The sequence below is a fragment of the Brachycentrus maculatus genome, unplaced genomic scaffold, assembly GCF_059751285.1.
Source record: "Brachycentrus maculatus isolate JH-2025_06_01 unplaced genomic scaffold, ASM5975128v1 h1tg000963l, whole genome shotgun sequence".
In the NCBI taxonomy this organism is placed as follows: domain Eukaryota; kingdom Metazoa; phylum Arthropoda; class Insecta; order Trichoptera; family Brachycentridae; genus Brachycentrus; species Brachycentrus maculatus.
This window is the reverse complement of record NW_028281684.1, coordinates 37,453-58,715: the sequence shown is the minus strand read 5'-3', so window position 1 is coordinate 58,715 and position 21,263 is coordinate 37,453. Positions and strand designations below refer to the sequence as shown.

Below are 21,263 nucleotides of genomic sequence, written 5' to 3'. Positions count from 1 at the left end.
ACAGAAGAGTGTGGCATTCCATCCTCTCTGCCTACCCCTGCTGGGAAACGGCATATTATAGTAGTAGTCTTCTTCTCCGTCATATTCCTCATTGCTGAGGGTTGTGACCCATGCAGAAGCAATGACTCTTCCCCAGTTATCCCGTGACTGCGCTGCACGTAGCGCCATCAACCACTGAGGTGCCTGCTGCTGCCTTAATTTGATCGGTCCATTGTGTGGGGGATCTCTCTCTCCCTCTCTTTCCCTCCAGGCTACCGATCACAACTAGAGTAGTAGTAGTAGTAGTAAATCGTAGTTTTTCTGGCATAGAAACCCCGAAAATCCCGGAAACCAAAGGGTTAAAAATTAGAGGTATCTGTGTAAGTTGAGTATTATTCGTCAATCTGATGAATGTTTGTTTTCGCATTACAGTTTTGATGTGGAGAATGGATCCGGCGTGGGGGGGCGCAGCCCGCTGGAGGGCGCAGCCTCCCCGTCCGCGGGGCTGGTCCTGCAGAACCTGCCGCAGCGGCGCGAGAGTTTCCTCTACAGGTCGGATAGCGACTTCGAGATGTCGCCCAAGTCGATGTCAAGAAACAGCTCCATCGCTAGTGAAAGGTTGGTAAATTGGATTCATATTTTACTAATACATTATTATTTTAAGACTTAATGCAATTCATTATCTGACATCTCAACATAAATAAAGAAGAATATGGATGTCTGGGCATTTATAGGGCTTACAACCGAAGCTTCGGTCGTAAGTCTTGTAAATGCCCAGACTTACATATTCTTCTTCATCTATGTTAAGAGGTTGAAAATGTAAAAAATAATTTCTAAGCGGAGATAATCCAAATTTGTGAACAAGTATTTGGACACACTCAAAATCACTCTGTATTAAACACCTAAACGTTTAAAAAATATATTTTTTACTCTTACGAAAAAGACAATTATAATGCAATATTTGCATATTAAATTTTAATAATTTTCTAGTTCAATAATATAAAAGTTCACAAGTTGAATTAACCATAGTTTTTTTTTATTATTTTATTTTTTAAATATTAATCTTTCTTTACATTCCTTTTTTAAAACTACAAACAATAAATAAAAGAACACAAAAATAATATCGTATATTAAAACTGTTAATATTTAAATTACCTACAAAAAGCGAAAATATTTTTCATAAAACGAGTATCATATTATCCACTATAAAAAAAAAATATGTAAAAAGGAATGCACGGTGGCCTGAAATTATAGATGGTATAGATACTGATCGTTTTTCTTAACTATAAGGAACAATTAATTATGTACAAAAAATATATTTTTACGAATAATTATTTGCGAAATTGACGAAAGATTTGTCATTCTGGTTGAACTTTGATGAATTTCGATGATATAGATCCACTAATGGGAATTTTTGGAATGCCCGGACCCCCCGCCCACTTTTAAACATACATAAATGTATATTATAAATATTTACAATCGTAGACGAATCTGCGAATGAAAACTAGAATAAAACGGTTTATTTCTACGATCTGCACCTATTGAAATGTAACGAAAGCTCTCGTTTCCAATTTTCCGTTTGGGTGAGATTCTTGGGAAAACGGACTTCTCGATAAAATAAGTTAACGAAACGTTCGCTAGGCGGCACCAAACTCTTTAAAAGAACGGAAGAAAAATTTTAGTTTTTTAAGTTAGAAGTTTAGAAGTTTTAAAATATTATTGTTACTTTTAATTTTATTTCATAAAAATATTAATAATCGTTGAGTTAATCCGGGTGGTAATTTTTTTTATTAAAAGATAATTATGGATTATGAAATAATTCGAATATTTAAAAAATTCCAGCATTCCATTCAACCACATTTTATCACATTCTGTATTCTAAAAAATATATTTTGTAGTTTAAAAAATCACCAAATATAGTTTTTTTTTAAATACTATAATTGGTATTTACGCCGTGATTTTGTAAACTACTCTAGCAGCATATTATTTGAAAATGTAAAAATATACCATGACGACTTTTCTGAGCAAAAACATATATATCGCTCACTCTTTTCAACAACGTCAAATATCAAAAATCGACAATTTTCAGTTGTGTATTTTTTGGAATGCCTAGAAAATGTACTATATCCCAGCAAAAGCGGCATATTTTTAACTTAATATAAGCGAAAGCCTTTACTAGTATTATGTAAATAACATCATTGGGGAAAATCACCACTTTACTAAAAACGTATTTAAAAAATCCAAATAGAAACAGATATCTTTACCGTAAAGGATTCCTAGTACTTATTTCAATTTCCTTAGTTCTGTTTTCGTTTAAAAAAAATTATATATATTTTTTAAATATAATAATATTTTCATTATAAAATAATGTCACATTTCAAAAATTTTAGAAAACAAATTAAAAGGTAAAAAAAATAATTGGTGTACCTAGGTAAACCTTGTCGAAAAAGTGCAGCAAAGAATCCTCTTTTTTTGTTTAAAGTGAGAAAAACACAATAAAATTATAAACGTGATACAAACTTCATACTGTTAAAATTATTAGTGGAAATTTAATACTTTGCATGACTATTTTTATTCATTACCAATGTATGGTACAAACTCATCCTTTCATATTCTGAGGAAAAAGTGTTTTAAAAGGTTCGCTAGGCAAAAATTTAAAAATATTTACTTTAAATAGTTTAAACATAAAAACAAAACGTTCGCTTGAGTAGAAAATGACAGTAATTTACAGTATTATATCGAAACTTTTAAAATTAAGTACCTATTTTATTTTATTGAGTTTATCCCCAGATTACAAGACATTCGTAAAATGTACGACGTAAATATTCTTTGTGAGTCTTCGTTCATCTTTAGATAACACATCAGGCTAAGGCCTTCAGTACCGGCTTTCTTTTGACAGCTATGCTAGATATCAGTAGGAGCAACGAAGCAATAAATGTAAAAAATGTAGTGACGAGTACATGTTTCTATCTTAGCGAAGTTTTACATAATGTCCTCAAAAAATATATTGCACTTATTTAAACAAAAAAAATTAAAGAAATATTATTGAAAAAAAAGAGTTTTCTTATCGTCGTAAATTTTACGATAGTCTCATTTTAACGTATTTTTAAAAAAATCCCGTGATCTAGGGTTAAGAAGATGAACTTAATCTAATTCTGCACGGTGTTTTATGTTTTTAGGTACATAAAAACATTTTTCTTTTTAGATTTTTTTACAAAGTTTTCAGAAAGATTTTTCCTTTTTAATTTAATTTTTTACTTATATTTCTGTGTGAATAACAAATAACGTTTGAAGAATTTTTAAAAATTTGTTTTCCGGTTTCGCGTTTGGCTACTTTAAGCATTCTTAACCAGCTTTATTTTTAAATGAACAACTCTAAAACTGTTATATTTTGCGGATAAAAATTATATTAAACAAGATATTCATCATTTATACAAATTTATTTGAAGTATTTATCAATAGACCAAATATTACGACTAAACTATTGACCATTTTTTACCCTCTATTGTTTGAACCCCTTCAATTCATTACATTTTAATTAAACAAACGATTTTATGTTAACCTGGCAGTGTTACCATTCGATCTTGATACGTTGGGACAATAAATCGTTATTGATAATCGTGTTATTATGTTCTGACACCCCAAAAAAATGTCCCAATATTAATTTTTAATACGGAGAATTCACTCTCATCTCTTCTATCGTCGCTCCTCAAGTTACACTCCCCATGGCCAAAAAAAGTCTTTACTCTGTCCTTAAAATGTGAAAATTCTCGGATAAAATATAAATCAAAGCTTATGACAATTTTTTTCTTTTTGGTGTCAAAATGTCCCGACGGAGTCTCAAGAAAATGTGGGAACTCTACTCTTATACAAAAAAATATACACTGTTTACTCAATTCTGCTTTTTCATACGCGAAATAATTAATCAGAATGCAAAGATTTGGTCCAAATTTTATCTCTGACAATGCGTTAAAAATTTCATATTATGTATTTCTGCGTATAGCTACGGATGGTTCGATAAAACCTTTGTCGGGGTCTTTCCAACTGGGATCGGTAGAGTTATTCCTCAATTGTTCACACATTCCAATAGGTCACCATTTAACAAAAATATTTCCCCATTACATTCTAAAAGCATACCTTACCGCTTCCATACCATTTGAATAAAATATCGACAACGTGACCCAAAGTCCTGCCTTATTTGAAATTCTCACCTTATGGATCAAGTGTGTGACCTTATGGATCAAATATATATATAACATTCATTTTAATTATTTCCATGAAGGTAGGTACTGAACTGCTACTATTTTTTTAACTTCAAAAATTATTTTCCACTTGTAAGCCTTTTAATTTACTAATCCAACTCTTTCACGATATATTTTTCAATTAATTTCCAATAAAACAGGTTTTGTAGTATTCATTTTGAATTTATTCAGTTTAATATTAAAATGGTACATAATTTATCCATCACACTTTACTTCTTCAATGGTGCCATAATTCATGATAAATAAGTATGTACTCAATCTGCCATTTTATAGATAAAGTTAGAGTAACGAAGTTAGTCTTTTAGTCTGGCGGTGAATAGCCCCGACTGGAGCTTCTCTGTTATTTCAAATAGTTTCCACCGGACATTTACATCTGAAGTTTGTAACTTTCTGCATTTATAGAAATACTGTTATTGGTGTTACCCTGAAATAGTTAACAGTCACGAAGTTCTAAAGGTGAGCAGTTATCTGAGAAAAAGCATTCAATAGTAATACAAGTCCGAGTTAGCGTAGTGCATTTCTGAGGATTTGTGTCTGAATGAACATATGTGGCTATAGATATAAAGTATACCTTGTGTTAAGTGCATCTCTTAAGGGTACAACCTTAATGACGATCCAATAACATGTGCTTAAACATATTAATTTTATGGAATAAAGTGACAACCTTAAACACCTCAAATACGCCAGCTCGCATCCGTGCATCCGACTGCCAGCGAAAGTAGAAAACTTCAAAGACATGTTGGGTCGCGGAAAGGGAGGTAAAGTAAGGAGAAAAGCAAAGTCCCGTTTGAACCGTGCCGGTGTGAAATTCCCCATCGGCCGTTTATACGGGCTGCTTAGGAGAGGTAACTACGCCGAGAGGATCGGCGCCGGTTCGCTCGTATTTTAGCCCCAGGTTTTACCTAAAAAGATCTGTTGCACAGAAAAAAGTTCAATAAGTGTCATCATATTTATTTTTAAAACATTGTATAATATTTCAAACATTTAAAATGATCTCCTGAAAAATAAAGTATTTTTTTATACATGACGTAATTAAATGGAGTGAGTGATATTTTTCATAAATGCTACAAAATATTCTTTTTTTTTATTCATTTAACTTGACGTGTCGGATTGGATCGGATCTTAATGATCTAGTCATATAAATTTTGTTTTAAGTAAATTTGTTCTTGATTGTTGATCATCGAGTCGTCGATCCGTTCGAATTTCTCGTTGATTCGGTCACTTTGGTTACTGGTTTACTGATCAGTTCTAATAACTAGACTCTGGGCCACGGCATTTCCTGCTTCTATACCCATGATACAAGATCATATGATATTTGGGTGGGAAGAATAATTGTAGTTTCACTCGAAATAAATTTGATAATCACATTCTCTCTCTCTAGTCTCAATCCTGCGGATTGGTCTGTAGCAACAGATGACATCTCTTTCGTTATTCTCACGTATTTTTGGAAGCCCTCTTCAGCTCTTCATACGTCAAACAGCCCATATCTTCGTATAAGTCGCTTAGGTATTCGCGGCGTGGGCGTCCTCTGTCGTTTATTTCCTCGATCGTCCCCTCTATTATTTTGTGCAGGATACCCTCCTGAAAGGATGCCTATCTGAAAGAGATAAGAATAGGCTGAATACGTTGGAGATGTGGATCTATAGAAGAATGCTCGGAGTATTCTGGAGAGACCACATCTCCAACGACGAGGTACTACGATTCATCAAAGAAAGGAAGCACCTACTCGCGACTATCTCCAAAAGACGCGCCGAATAGATCGGCCACGTACTAAGACAAGAGGGTATCCTGCACAAAATAATCAGATTAATAAAGAAATAATAAATAAATCTTAATTAATAACTATTATAAACAGTTGTCCACGTTGGTAAAACAACGAGTTTTGTGGAATTTATAATAAACGTATTTTTTACAGCCATCTTAATTGAAACAGTATTTTGTCATGCGTTTCGTGTACCAAATATTGTTAAACTGTGCGTATTCGAAATGATATTACTTTCTTAAATATCAAAACCCTTGTTTCATTTAGAACCGAGAGAATGAACGTATGACGAAAAGATCCCTCGTTCAACTAATCCAGTTTTTATAACCAGATTACTACTGATGATGCGGATACGATAACGCGGATCTCCGGAATGATTGGATTCTATCCACTTTTAATATTAACATCCGAAACATTAATGAGGGTATCATTATATTTATTCCAATTTTATTGGTTCAGCATTTTCTTTGTGACAAACTATGATTTATCTGTGGAAAATATGATATGCTTTTGTATTTATTAATACTCATATTTAAATGAGTCATCAAATTACGTTTACTCACATTACTACTAATACTGCGAAATTTCATTATATTTGCGATTCCAAAAAAATAATGATTATTTTATTTACATGTGTATTACACCGATGCAATCACAATGTAGACTACAAATCAAAAGGAAAAAATACAACAGAAACGATTAAATCACATGGTTTGTTATACGAGTATTATGATAATTGCATAATTGATTCGGGTCAAATCGCAACAAATAATTTCTTATCTCAAGTTAATATTTTAAACTTAACACGTTTTGCTAAAATATCACCGATTTTTTGTCGTCTCAAACATTTCTGTATCTTTTTGCTTCCTTTCTTGACTTCGCTTTATGTCATCAATTATATAATTGCTAATTAGACGAAAAGTTAATATATTTACAATAATGTATACTGTTCACAATGCCGATATTAACTTAGGAAATAGAATACAGAGAACCATCGAAATCAATTTCTAGCGTTTGAATGGTAAAATGAGGCTCCGAGTCCAAAGGAAATACTCGGGAACAACTCTTAATCGGTAAATTTTTGTGTTGTTAGCATTTTCCATTTTACTAAAGTTCTTTACTTCACCCGCATATTGGCTCGTGTGGACCCTTAGTAAGGGCTGTTTAATATAGCTCTGTCCTTCTTGTGAGTGTTGCGATGAAATAGGTTGTTATATCGTCATCTCTGTCTCCTCAGGTGGATCGATCGCGAATAAAAGGTCCCAGCCAACCGGGCCGCCTCCCACAATTCGACATTACAACGTCTGAAAATATTTCAATTACACTATGGGAAAAATTGCAAAATGAAACCACTTTGTCAAAAATGGTAGATAAAATATTCATTACGGATAACATAATGCCACATTATAACTCATGTCTTATGTCCTTTTGGCTCAGTTGGATTGCGATACCGTTGTTGTTATAGACTCTCAATGAATGGTTCTACGCTCGATACCATTCTGCCACAACTTAATTCATATTTTCAAACAGAAACCGCTTAGGCTTACTTCAAAATATTATTGAATTTAAATATTTGTATACGTTATAATAACGCAAATATTTATTATTATGATAACAAAACCTTTTTTTTCAGTTTTTTTTTGTTTATTAATCGTATTTGCTACTGCATGGTTTCGGAAGAAACAGTGCACTGATTAACACCTGTTGATGGAGGGTTGTGTTCTTACGAAAATTATAATATAAACAAATATAAATTCATTTTCATTCAAACCCTCATCCGCACCCCAATGATGCATAGGGCACTACGTCATATAAACGCAGTGTTATCTTGATCGTTTACACATGAAGGAAAGGTGATCAGCCCTCCGCATCAGGTACCAGTCCAGGGTAATAATATTGAATAAATATTACAGTGAAAAAATCACTTATATTTATTTTACCCCCCTTGGGAATCGAACCCGGGACCTCCAGAACGGTAGCCGAGCGTGCTGACCATTACACTACGGAGGCGGACATAAATAAATACAAAAACTTATCAAATGTAACAACATGATTTAACGTATTAATTTTTTAACTTTATAAAATAATTTAACTTATTAAATAAAAATATTTTATAAAGTGCCACTGTTATGAAATATTACTTAAAAACTTTCTGAACCTTCAATCTTAACTACTATAAGAGTGTGTGCCATGTCCCAATATGTCGAAACATGTCCCCATTGCTCAGTGTTGACAACGTTAATCCGACGTGTCGACGACCAAGCGAATATTCTTACATTTGATAGATATTTGGGTGTTTCATTTTCATATTAACTGTGAAAAAATTTTTTTTTTTTAAATCTATTAAAAATTACAAGGTGTTGAAAAGTGCCGGAGAATAGAAAACATATTTAAACTTAAATAATTAGTTTGTGTATATACGCAGAAATGTGTGCAATATTTATGCACATTATTTTAAAGTATAATCATACTTCGTATACCTTCATATAACTTTTACATAACATATTTAAAGTACTAAATAAAAGTTTTACACATCAAACCGCAAAAAATCAACAAACATGATTTTCATATAGTACACTGGCGTATCCCATCATAAAATTAAAAGTAGTAAAAAATATTCATATTGTAACAATGGAATACAATACAATACTGACGGAAAAAATCAGTTTTATGTTCTATTCTACGAAAGACGTCTCAAATGACATTCAGGAAAAAAGTAAAACAGAGAAACGATAATTTTAAATTTTCGAAAAAAAAACTTTTTTTAACTTACCTAAGTAGGCAAAGGTATTTTTTGGTAACAGCTCTTTCTTATTGTGTAACAAAATATATTCACACAATACCAGTAGTTAAGTGGTTAGTGTCTGTCATGGAGTCCTAGGTTTGATTCCTAGTTATGTTTATTGAATGACAACAGTTATTGAATGTAACTTAAGGCTAGTATCTGAAGCGTAAGACTGAGCACATTACCCTTTTACAATTAACAATAGATTTTATATTTTTTTTATACTCTTAGCATGATGAATACAATTTAGGGCCCGTTCAGATGGACAATATCAATCGTGCAACCAACGCGCGACACATTTTGGAATGTACGTGTACGTAGTGATGGTTTGATGCATGATTTTAAAAAATACGTACTTAACTTCTCTGAATGTCTCTGAATGAGTGTACACAATAAACTGTATAAAACTACACAGCAAAAAATATTTTCGTAAGGTCATTGTGTAGCTTTTATGTATTAATAAAAATCAAATAAAAAAAACTCCAGCCCCCTTGAATAGCATGAAAGATTTTAAAATAACAAAATAATAAAAGCATCGATTGATAAAATTTGAGTATTTTTAGAAAGAAGAAAATAACAATGTAATACACGAAAAGCAGTAAATAAAAAACACGTATTTTTTTTAAACTCTAACATATTCTTATTCCAATGGTCAAAAACATAAATACTACTGCGAAATATAAAATACACAAAGGTATTTTTTTAGCAAAACAACTTAACTAGAATGCTAGAAATACAACTTAATTGATGAAAAATATTTCCAATATTTTGAAATTCTGATTTCTTTGTTGGTTGAAAAAGTGAAATTTTTAAAACTTTTATCGTTTTGATTTTTAAATACAAATACAATTACCTCCGTATACGTGACAAGCCTCAATGCACTCAAGTAGCTTGAGCGCATCGGGGTGTAAACATAGCTAGAGTCCAACGAGCTACAGACACACAACATGTTGACATGTGACAATGACGTGTACCTCAATATGCGCATCTGTTGCGCGTCTACAACTCATTCGCGACAAAACACCCTTCATCGTGTGAACGTTATGATTATATGGATCGGTCAAGTCGTATGTGTAAAAGAACAACAGCTAGACCCGCGACAATGGCCTGTCAATTTGTACAGCTTCTTAGGAACGGTCTGAATCCGTTACGCAAATGTCACTCAAGAACAAGGATCAGAAAATATTAAACACAACATTATTATTTTATTTTTAAAATAATACATGCGACGAAAATAAACATTCTAAATTTACTTTGGGGCAATGTTGAATGAATTTGTGGCTTTATTTTCCTTTTTTTTATTATTATTAATGATTTTTTATTTGCTGAAACTAACGGATTCACATGCAATATTTGCAATATTATTTATGTTGGTTTACTGTCTGCTAAGTAATATAAAATCACACACACGCAAAATGTTCAGGAGGGCCAATTAAGTCACTTTTGCTTGGCAAGGAAATAAACATCAATGCAGTTAGTCATTTTGAACAAGTCAATATAATATTATACTTCCAAGTTTAAAATCACTTTGTGATTTTTTCAGGGCGATTTTTTTCATTTATATATATATACATGATCCAATTTGAAACATAGTACAAGAATCACTAGAATTTTCACTAGCGACATCTCTTGGTGAGACGAAGAAGCTTTTTTGTTGAGCGGAAACTCTTTTATTTGTATGTGAGGTCCGAATCCTGGATTATAATCACATACATGAGAAACGCCAGAAAATATCCTTTTCATTTTTATTATTTTTTGGCTTATAATTTGACCAGATAATTTGTTAGAAACATTTCGAGTGTCTCCAAATACTTCTTCACAAATCTAGATTATCTCTAAGTATAGGAGTGATTTATCATATTATTTTTTGACATCTCATCATAGATGAAGAAGAATATGGTCGTAAGTCCGTAAATGCCCAGACTTCCATATTCTTCTTTATTTATGTTAAGATGTCAAAAAATAATATAATAAATAACTCCTGTAATTGGAGATATTCCAGATTTGTGAACAAGTATTTGAACACACTCAAAATGTTGTTAAAATGGAATAATTTGAAGGAATGGCCAATTACATCAATTTGTCTGTACATCTACTTCGCAAAAAGTTAAAAACAACTAAAATTAGCAACGGCGGAGGGGGAATCCATAGAACAAAAACAAAATCGTCACGTTCCTTTCAACGTGCTGTACAACAATACATCAAATTTAATACTACAAATACTTTTACCCCCAATACCTCGCAGTAATATATTTTCTTAAAAAATATATGAACCTGGTATGGATATTGATTTACGATTTTGAAATTTTTTATCTTTTAACATACTGGACTTCAACCAAAAAAATGGGGCTTTCAATAAGGGTAATACGATTGTCGAATTATGGGTAAAATGGTGAACGTTCCACTGTATTTTAAGTATATAATTACTTAAATCAACCAATGGAAGTTCGTACGCCCAGTCAAAACCCAAATTTCAAAACTCCTATCTAAACCAACTTTTCGTTTCTTTTGAGATGATAGGTTTCAGTTATTACTTTTATACATATTTTTTATTGTATTTCAGTCTCGATTGCTTTATTCCTCCGAAATGCCTATGATGATTATGTTTACACACTTTAAAAATTTTAAATTGTGTTAACACATTGTTTTGAAATCTGCCTTTATATTAATAAAATGAAAATGTTGTTTTCCGTACGAACGAATCCATTTCATCATTTCGAATGTGAGCTCTTGGCTAGTGAAACCACTAGTTGAGTTATAACACCACCCATAAATGGCTAGAAATCGCTTCTTCAAATGTTAGATTTAATCTATGCATGAGAATAGTTTGATGCTGGATTGGATAACTGAAGCTACCATAAAGAAGATTGATTCTTTTCAAATAATGCTAAAAAATATGGTTTGAGAAAATTCGGAACAAAAATAATTTAAGACGCGTGAAAAAAGAAAGAAGTTGTAGACACGACAAAGAAAAGAAAGCTTTAGTACCTCGACTATTTTATGAAGGGATTGAAATACGGAATTGCAGTGGCAGAATAGTTAGAAGACCTCGTATTTTTAAACGACTCTGGATAGGAAAGGGTTAATTGTGAAATGAACTTTATTTTTGGATCGACCCACAATAACTGGGATAATACACGAATAAAAGCGTATGAAAGGTGATTTCTAAAAAAAGAATAATGGGCTTGGCGCTGATGTGTTCAAATGAGGATTTGTGAGGAAAGGCATGAAAAGCGAAAATATGTATTTTATGTATGATGTATTTTACAAGAAATACGAACAAAACGACGATCCTCAGTTGCGTTGTCTTATTTAATGACATTTAACATAGTTACTATTTACTTATTAAGTATTCAGGTCTTTGAAGGAATCACGATTATATTATTTGTTACACCGTATATATATTCAAAACAATAATAAATTTTGTAACTTTTTAATAATTGTTACGAGTAATACTAACGTAAAGCACCGCTTTTGTTCTAACAAGTTTGTTAGGAGTTTACTTAACGTATTGTAAGTTTACATAATATACGAATACACGTACAAGTTATAAATACGGTTTATTCTAATAATCGCTTTTCTTGTTTCTTTTTCTTCGTCTTTTTATTATATTTAACAGATTTATTTTATTATATAGACAGAATGAACGTTATTAAGATATATTTAGTGATCATTTTATACAGTGAAGCTGTATAAGGAAATATGGATGCCCAGATACCCATATTTTCTTGAATAAATTCTTTAAAAACTATCGTTGTCTGTTGAGACATCTGTGATACTATTTTTAAATATTTCAAATGTTTCATCGATTAACAGACGTATTATTATTCTCTTAAAACAAAAAAATGGGATGATAATGCGATCAAATATTTTAAATGCTCTTTAACACAAAATGGAATCAATAAAAATAATAAGGAATAAAAGAATCATATTTCTTTTTGAGTATACCCATGTAAATGGAAAATAGTTTTTAAAATTTCACACAAAAATATCGAATGTTGACATATATCTAAAAATATAATAAAAAAATAAAAGCGATTTTGTTTTGGATAAAATACCAAATAAGAAAAACCACTTACACAAACCTTTATTTGTAAAAAAAATACGTCCTTAATCTATTAATAATAAATTAATGTTTAAATATTGATCGTACCCGACAAGCATTCGGAAATAAAATGACACTAACCCAAACATGGATGTTAAAAACATCGCCATTTTGAGGATTTTGTTAGAATACATTTAAATGACTTGTATCAGCGATGCCAAATGTAAGGTGTGCTAAAGGGTTTGTATTTTGACCAATCATCAATTATAATACATATAGTTGGTAACGTATGAATTCTTACTGATAATGTTTTCGAATAACACATATCGCTCACTACTTTCAACAACGTCATATATAAAAAATCGTAAATTTTCAGTTGTGCATGTCTTCGGAATATCCAGAAAATTTACTTTATCCCAGCAAAAGCGACATATTTTTAACTTAATATTTACCCGCTACAAGGCAGAATGTGTTGTTTTGCATTTTGAAGAAAAAGTATTGTTTATTTTTTTTTTTAAATAAACTAATTATTTTTTAAATGGAGAAAAAACATTTAGGTTTTACCTAGAAAGATGTGTTGCACAGTAAAAAGTTTAATAAGTGGCTTGATATTTATTTTTAATACATTTTATTTTACTCTTAAACTTTAAAAACGGTATCCTGAACAATCAAGTTTTTTGAAATATGAAATTATACTAGGTAAAGTGATCCGGTAGTAGTGCTGAAGATCCCGGGTTTAAATCGCAGGGGAGTAAAAATATAAATGATTTTCACCCTGGACAGACAAGAAGCGCAGGACTGCGATGATGCGATGCAGTACCCTACCCACCATTGGGTACAGATAGAAGAAGAGGGAGAATAAAGCATTCAGCGTCACTATTTAGAAAAGTGTTCGGTTACTTAATCTTACTCGTCAAATATCACCTCATCTCTAAATCAATCTTCAAGTTGCGATACTCGTTTTTGAAACTTGTTTATTTTTTATGTTACCTACTTGATTACAAAACAATTTTTATCCATGAATATTAACAATTTTTGTACGTACATATAATTTATAAACGTTGCATTGTGTTACCAATTAGTACACTGAAATTATAGAGACATCATTACAAATTATGTTGTGTTCTTGATTGGTTTACAAACATTTAAGTCCGTTTTAAAATTTTAAAATTTATAAAATCGGGGAATTCAGACCACAGTTACATAGATGTATATACTCTTGATAAAATTTCTAGTGAAACGTGAAATAGTTAATAATTTATTTTAGTGTTGTTTAATTTATCCGCGAACAGAAATTGTGAGTAATCACATAAATCGACAAATATATCAGTATGTCAAAAAACTGCACATTTCCCATAATTAAAAAAACTTGGAAATAGTGATATTTACCGAGTAAACGTAAATAAAAAATGAATCGACATTAATACAAAGTGAAATAATGAAAAAAATATTTTGTTTTACATCGATTCAGGAATAAAATTGTTATAATTATTATGTGTGTCAAAACGCTGGATTACTTTATGTATAATATTCAAACAATTATTGTCGAAATTATTAAAAATTTTGTGAAGAAAGAAGTTGTGCCTGCGAGTCTCAATAAGAAGGTATTTTTAAATCCTGTGTAGACAAAATGTGTTTTCTAAACATAAAGTAAAAATATTTTTAATTTACATCTTGTATATTGGTATATTAGATAATTTTAACATCTCAATTATTTATAACATTTTTGTATCTGGCACCCTTATAGGATTTTGTAAAACTCTTTTACCCAAACGCTTTCCACTTCGCTTTTGATGTTTCGCTTATCATCTCTTTATAATTCCTAAATAAATTTGGTTTTAATCTTTCAAACATTTTTCACGATACTCATCCGTAAACGAATATTGAATAAATTATCCTTATAAACGTTGTTTCTAAAGATTTTTAAGCTTCGTTTTTTAAAATATGATTTTATAAATTCTCAGTTCTTCCTCTCACTATCGTTAATAATATATACATATTTAAAATAACTTCAAATGTTCTATTTATATTTTTATGCTGTAAATATTACAACCTTTCAAAATAAAAGCATAAAAATAACACTATTTAAATCAATTTAACGATAGAAATATCTATGGAAAATTTTGTTTCATTAGTCTATTTGAATAAATTTTACCTAACTATATATTTTCTTTACTAAATAATCGTGAAACAAGAGTGTCCATTTTATAAATATGCCATACGGTACTACGATTAGTTTAAAATACAATGCACTTTAAGTTATGCAAATCCAAATTAAATAAGAAAAACATGTGGTTTCATAATATTGATTCACTGTTGAATATAATTTTTTTTAATATATCTTGTTATTTTACAATATTTCGATCAATCGATTACAATTTAAACCTTCTCTTCTTCTTTTTATTTTCTTCATTTCAGATTCAAAGAAGCAGAGACAGTTCAAGTGGACCGATCGTATGTATCTTTATGCAATTTCGAGTTTGTTTCATTTCATATATTATTCCATCTAGTATAGATTAGCTCCATGCCTGCAGAAGTAAAATTAGCAGTTATCTTTCCTCTAGATTATTATTTTTGAAGAATCATCATTTTCATCAGTGCAACATTCTTTATCCTTGTGTAAAATGTAATATAATCATACTAGCTTGTTTTTGGATTTTTAATGTTTTACAACATTGCATTTATCGCTGTCCCATATAATGTTTGAACAAAACATACATAACGGCCTTTTCCCGACTTATTGTTGCGATCGCCAATTAGGTAAAAATAATTTTGTTTTAGTTGATTTACTAAAACAAAACCATCTTTACCCTTGTGATGTTTACGATGATTCGCCGGTAAATGGTCGATAATGTTACATGCCTGCACGTTTCTGAGTTTAAAAAGTATCCACGTTGTCTTTTTCTTTCTATGCACGATATTTTAGTTAAGTACTTTCATGTAACATAAACAAATGTATATCGTTTACAACGTAAGTATAAAGTGTATCTACCTTGTATGCAACGAGTATCACGAAATGTATCTACATATCTAGTGTTATATTTTTTTTAAGTTGACGTTTATCGAAAAATTCGTTTTTTACCTTGCGCTTAAGGCGTAATTATTTATTTACTGATGCTGAACATAACGTTCCTTTTTGATTTTTTTCAATAACTGTATGTAAATATATATTTTAATAACAAAAGTGAATATATATGATTTCAAGGTATACTGACTGCAGCGTAGACTATCGTTATTAAAGTAAACGTTGACAAAATAAAAAGTGAAATTAATTTTAAGAATAAGGACGTCATGATAATATTTGTTACATAAACAGCAAAAAAAGCGTCTAGATTTATTAAGATTCCCAAAAACAAACGGTACCAAAACATCAAATTAATTTGATGACTGGGGGCCAGCTACTACGATTGTAAAATACATTTCACTTCAGTAAGTAGCATGTGTATAAAATAGATCTTAAATTTTTTCCATAAAATTTATCCAATTCGTCATTTTGGATTATCTTACAATTTTATTTTGATGATGATCTTTGAAGACGTTTCTTCATAGACTAATCGATTTTAACAACAAAATCTGTTATACACACTCGGTTTTCTACTTCATTATACTAAACTTTATTTTAATTATTGATTTATATAAACCTACACCAAAATTTGTTAAAATCGTGTTTTTTTCATATTCAGTTAACTGGCGTTTTTATGGTATCCTGTTACACATACAATATGTATCAAGCAATATCCATATGCTGCATTTGGAAATTTTCCCACGAAAACTGATATATTACGGCGCAGAAAGATATTTACATACCTAAATTATAAGACAAATTTACAGACCAATAGCTACGTTCTTGAAATTCTGTAAAAATATGTTACGGCCATATATAAAGTCAATTTTATTTAACGTAAGTATTTTATTTTGCTGGAGGGAAATGTTCAAATTACATATTAAATATATTATTATATGCAAATCGAAATATTTAGGGTGCATTTAAAATAAATAAATGTTCATTTAGATGACAAAACAATTACTATATGTGAGACTTAGACTAAGATTAATTAATTTTTGATAAATTTGAATAACACTTTAAATCAATAATTGTATTTTATCACATATTTAATAAGATATAGCCGCATTTGCTAAAAATGTTTTTTGTGTAAACTTATGAATGCAGCTCGATAGAAAATTAAAGACATGCAAGTCATCAATTGCTACTTGAAAGCAAAAGTTATACGCTACTGACAATGCGTTGGTAATTTACAATACTTAGTTTTTAATTCTTCAATCTCAAATAAAAAAAAAAATATAATTTCCAGTAACTGCCCCATAGTTCTCAATATGCGATGTGAGTTCTGTAATGAACTAAATCAAAAGCCTATAAATTTGATGCAAATTTTTATTTTCAGTAGACTTGACCTGATATCTTGATAAAAAAAAATTGCTACAATACAACTTCTTAATAAAATCTATCTTGACATGTGTTTCGATGCTGTCAATGTCATTTTTTTACACAGCATTTGAGAGATTATGCAAATAGTATTAGTTATCAAGTAAAAGTTAAATTAAAAATATGAAGATTTTACCACAAAGCGTAAGCCCAATCAATGGAAGAAATGAAAAAAAGTCAATAATGTAATATTGTTTTTAATGATTGTATGATAATACTTGTAATGATAGCATTTAGATTTTTAAAAAATCATTCGAACAAAATTCATCCAACAGGGAAAGATGATGGAAAACGAAATGAAAAAAATATATTAAATACGAAAAAGAGGATTACAGTGATGACTAGGGCACGTGTGGTTGCATATCCGCATTCAAACATACTTGTGTCAAATGCGTTATGCATTATAAACATGTACAAATCCCTTGAGAACTAACTCGTATAATAATTACATATGATAACAAATTGAAATAGTAGCTTTTCTAGGTGAACGTTCGACCAATATGTGAGTTGGTATTGATATCACTGATAACAACAGGTGATAAGTGGACGAGAGATAGCCGAATGGGCTTCCGAATCACTGTGCCAGAAACCCACCACAAATCCTTGGAGACTTATCCATATGCCTACAACGTCTTCTTTATACAGTACACTCAAAACATGAGATATACATATTACATTACGTTGTCTGGTAAAATAACGAAACCAAGATATGTTACTCAAAGTGAGAAAGGCTTATCGATAAAAGCATCGCTGAAATATGTAACAAAGCGGAGGGATTTTAAAAAAGTCGTACTAAAATAAAATAAAGTTTAACATGCAGTCAGTAAGAAGATGTACGGCAAACAAAAAAAAACTTATGATGGGAGCAAAGAATCCTTTCACCTGTTCCAAAAACAAAATGCTACTGAATGTTTCAAAAAGTTGTATTGCGATCTGGCATGGATCCAACTAACGAGTTTTTTCTGCATATAAAGTATAGGTTGATTTCTATGATCCTAAATCAAAGCAGTAGTTTATTCGGCGCATGAAATGGAATGTCCACTTAAAAGACATTAAAAGTTCCTTCTAATTTCAATGTGATGGCAACAATCATTTGAAAAATGGAGGAAATTCCTATCTCATTTTAAAACTAAAGGCATTAGTATGTGATAAGTGTGTGCTTTAAAATATATACTGTGCCGATATGGAAATTAAGAAATCCAAAAAAAAACTAAATTCTTATAACAATTTGGTAAATAATATATTGTTTCAAAATTCTTCACCTTTGCATTCTATTTTTTCTTTATTTTCAAATTCCGTCCCCTTGACTAACCCCCCTCCCCCTAACTTACCCCTCTCCTTATTTATAGAACAGTTTATTATTAATTATGTTTTAGTTTACATTTAGACCTGAGGATGGAAGCTTAGCTTCCGAAACGATTTATATGTATACGAGATGAATAATAATACTACTCACAAGTCGTTTCGATACGAGTTCTTATATAGATCCTTCCTTCGCTCTTTGTGTTAACTCTTGTCATAGTTTCAAACAATTTAGTTTTGAATGACACCATATTCGTGTTGCATGTTCCTCCTTAGGTGCTGAAATGTTTTATGTTTGTTTTGATTGAACAATTGGAATCTATAAATCGATGAATATTAATTAAAGACAGAAATGAAACAGAAGTGATTTGTTTATTGAATTATAACACACACTTTATCCGTATGGTTTTATCGGATTTGCTTAAAATCATTATTTTTTTAATCACTATCTGCACCCATATCGGATCAATATGATGAAATATTATTCGTTTAATCTAGATCTGATAGATGAAGGGAAAGAACAATTTGCCTGTATAGTAATGAAAATTTATATAAAATATAAGTAGGCATAGGACAATAGCAGTATTGTTACGGTGCTAAGACTCATACAAGCTCGCGTAAACTGTATGTGAATGTATCCTTGGGAACAAATCCCTAGACAGTGTTACGTATTCACATAATTTTTAATTGTTACATTTCTGATGTATTAGTTTTTAAACTTCTATTTTATGTATTAATAAAGGTAGATGACGGCAACAAAATTATTCCACTTTATGTTTTTTTAATAGAAAATAAATAATATTTTTTGGAATCCTACTATTTTGTTTAAAGATTGCGGAACTGTCAAATCTTGTTGGCGTGAAATTTCAGAGTACGTAATACATCAAAAATAAAATATTAAAATGGAAATCAAAGTCTTACAATCAAATTACGTGTTAGACGTCTACGTCAAAGAAATAAAATTGCTTTCGCCCGTGGCATTGGCGGAAGAAAATGACGAAATAAGTGTTACTTTTTGGCTTTTAGATCAGATAAATGGCAAAATTCAGACAGCCGCATTCATGTAACAATCAATGGAATCTGCTATTAAAAGTCTCCAAAGGAATTCTTGTTTATTCTCCCTGTTCGAAGTTAGTATCGAGAAGAGTAAAACGTTTATTTTGAATATAAATATAGGCGTACTAGCGGCATCGAGTTTGCCATTCAAGGTAGACATCGGAAATACTAATATTGATCTAGGGGATAAGTTTACATCTCTTAATAGGGGCGGAGAAGTCAAACCAATTCAAGGAATTTATTCAGTAAGAAATCCGGAAAATAACGAAGTGGCTGTTATCGATATTATTGTTAGAGTATCTAAATTGGGACCCGTAGTAGGGAGTGAGTATACTGTGTGTGCGAATCCAGATTACTTCGCAATAAAAGGTGGTTGTAAAGGAAACGTTTACTTTTGCGAAAGTCTAATAGCACTTACGACTTACATACTTAAGAGTTTCTTTAAAACTAAAAATAAGTATAAAATAAAAGTATTTTGTACGTATTTAGTAACAACATCACAGATACATATAATAATAAAAAAATCGAATTTAAAATTTAATAACAATCCCCATTTTAGTATAACAGTGTTTGATAATCTACTCAATTTTATGGGACTTGTGTATAAATAAAGCTTCAATTATTATTTTTCTAATACCAAAAATTACAAATAAACTTTTTCATGTGTACCTACCGGCAATTTTTTAATTGTTTTTCTACATATTTCAATAAATATTTTGATTAATCACTAAACATAAAACATTTATAATCAGTCGACTTTTCAATTCGAAACATAATATAACAGATTGTTGTATGGTAGCATATTTATCTTAATATTAACTTTTTTTAATGCCATGAGTTTACGTGCATTTCAATTATTTAAACGTTTTAGAATCAAGGTATTGCTTAAGAAATATTTTTTAATTGAGCTTCTTGTACATAATAAATGTATGTACATTAGTGGACTAATGTTTCAACAAACTAAATATTATGAAAATTTTATGATATATCATGAAACGTGTCTGTCTGGATAGAAAAAATCAATATTATTTATATTTTAAAAGTAATTGATTGTCAGATAAGAGTTTTAGAAGCTTTATTGAAATTCTCTCACAATGATCTATTAGAGAATTCTAATACGTATTTTTATAATACCCTCAGATGTATTGTTTGTGATTTCTATAGTTTAATCAAATAAAGCAGTAAATAATATAATATATTTAGGAATGTAGATAATTATTTAACGTATTCATCTCCAACACGGCTAATTTGTTAAATTCTAGTACATTCAGTAAGTTGTATTGACATAAATAAGGTTAGGATGATAACTACATAATATATGCGCATAAATATGTCTGATTATGTAACACTGAAGAGAATCGAGGGCTTGCAAATGCTGTACTAGAATTATTATCTACACAGTACACATAATAAAATGTATTTTACTGTGCAACAATGAAGCAATTCAAATTTAAAGAAAAACAAGTCAGTCAATTATATCAATACTAAAAACGATGTATGTAAAAATATATAATCATTCTAAGACTTCATCATTAGACTATTTGTAAAACATTTCTACCCTTTTAATACATCAGTTATTTAGAAAACTTGTGTTTCAAAGTTAAATGAAAAATCGGCTGGCGACAGTA

General features: G+C 30.4%; 1 protein-coding gene and 1 long non-coding RNA gene across 3 annotated transcripts in view; one reads left to right on the top strand and one right to left on the bottom strand.

Moving 5' to 3' along the window:
* The window catches only part of LOC148299762 (3',5'-cyclic-AMP phosphodiesterase, isoforms N/G-like), a gene marked incomplete at its 3' end in the record, with an annotated part of 82,460 nt that overhangs the window by 25,102 nt on the left and 36,095 nt on the right, over positions 1 to 21,263 (top strand). Inside the window, exons 4-5 of the mRNA XM_088275716.1 lie at positions 412 to 597; positions 15,252 to 15,287. Of these exons, the coding sequence (XP_088131842.1) occupies positions 412 to 597; positions 15,252 to 15,287 (222 nt within the window). The remainder of the gene's footprint in view (positions 1 to 411; positions 598 to 15,251; positions 15,288 to 21,263) is intronic.
* On the bottom strand, positions 4,391 to 8,790 carry LOC148299763 (uncharacterized). Of its 2 annotated transcripts, XR_015839035.1 has the most exons (4): positions 8,777 to 8,790; positions 5,608 to 5,838; positions 4,906 to 5,153; positions 4,391 to 4,665 (listed from the first exon to the last, which is right to left on the bottom strand). It is a non-coding gene; the product is annotated as an uncharacterized LOC148299763 (long non-coding RNA). The 2 variants fall into 2 exon arrangements; XR_015839034.1 differs by lacking the exon at positions 8,777 to 8,790 and having other exon boundaries at positions 5,608 to 7,105.